General features: G+C 38.9%; 1 protein-coding gene across 6 annotated transcripts in view; it reads right to left on the bottom strand.

The window, feature by feature from the left end:
* Positions 1–69: 69 nt before the first annotated feature.
* Positions 70–380, bottom strand: part of LOC119593665 (S-formylglutathione hydrolase-like) — a gene marked incomplete at its 3' end in the record, with an annotated part of 5,985 nt that continues 5,674 nt past the window's right edge. For all 6 annotated transcript variants that reach the window (XM_037942616.1, XM_037942615.1, XM_037942617.1 and 3 more), the window contains 1 exon segment: positions 70–293. In XM_037942616.1, the coding sequence (XP_037798544.1) occupies positions 70–293 (224 nt within the window).

Below are 380 nucleotides of genomic sequence, written 5' to 3' on the forward strand. Positions count from 1 at the left end.
TTCAGGTGTGAATTTTTAGTATCTTAAAATTAATAATAGAGAATAAATAAATGATGATTATGACAGTTACCTGGTCAACCATGATCTCTAATGGGGGGCCATTATACTTCTTTGCCAATTCACAAGCATCATAGTCTTTCCATGCATCTTTATTGCCTTCCCCAAGATATCCAGAGAATGCCTTAACTCCCCATGGGCAGTTGACAGGATTGCAGATTGGTGCAAATGCTGAGACTGACTTGTACTGGCCAGGGTTCTTGAGGGCACAGATCAGAGCACCATGACCACCCATGCTAAAATTGAGAGTGAGCATTATCAAAAACATGAAGTAAACAAACGTGGACTATCATATACACTGTTTAATATCCTGAAACAATATG

The sequence above is a fragment of the Penaeus monodon genome, chromosome 32, assembly GCF_015228065.2.
Source record: "Penaeus monodon isolate SGIC_2016 chromosome 32, NSTDA_Pmon_1, whole genome shotgun sequence".
Classification (NCBI taxonomy): Eukaryota; Metazoa; Arthropoda; class Malacostraca; order Decapoda; family Penaeidae; genus Penaeus; species Penaeus monodon.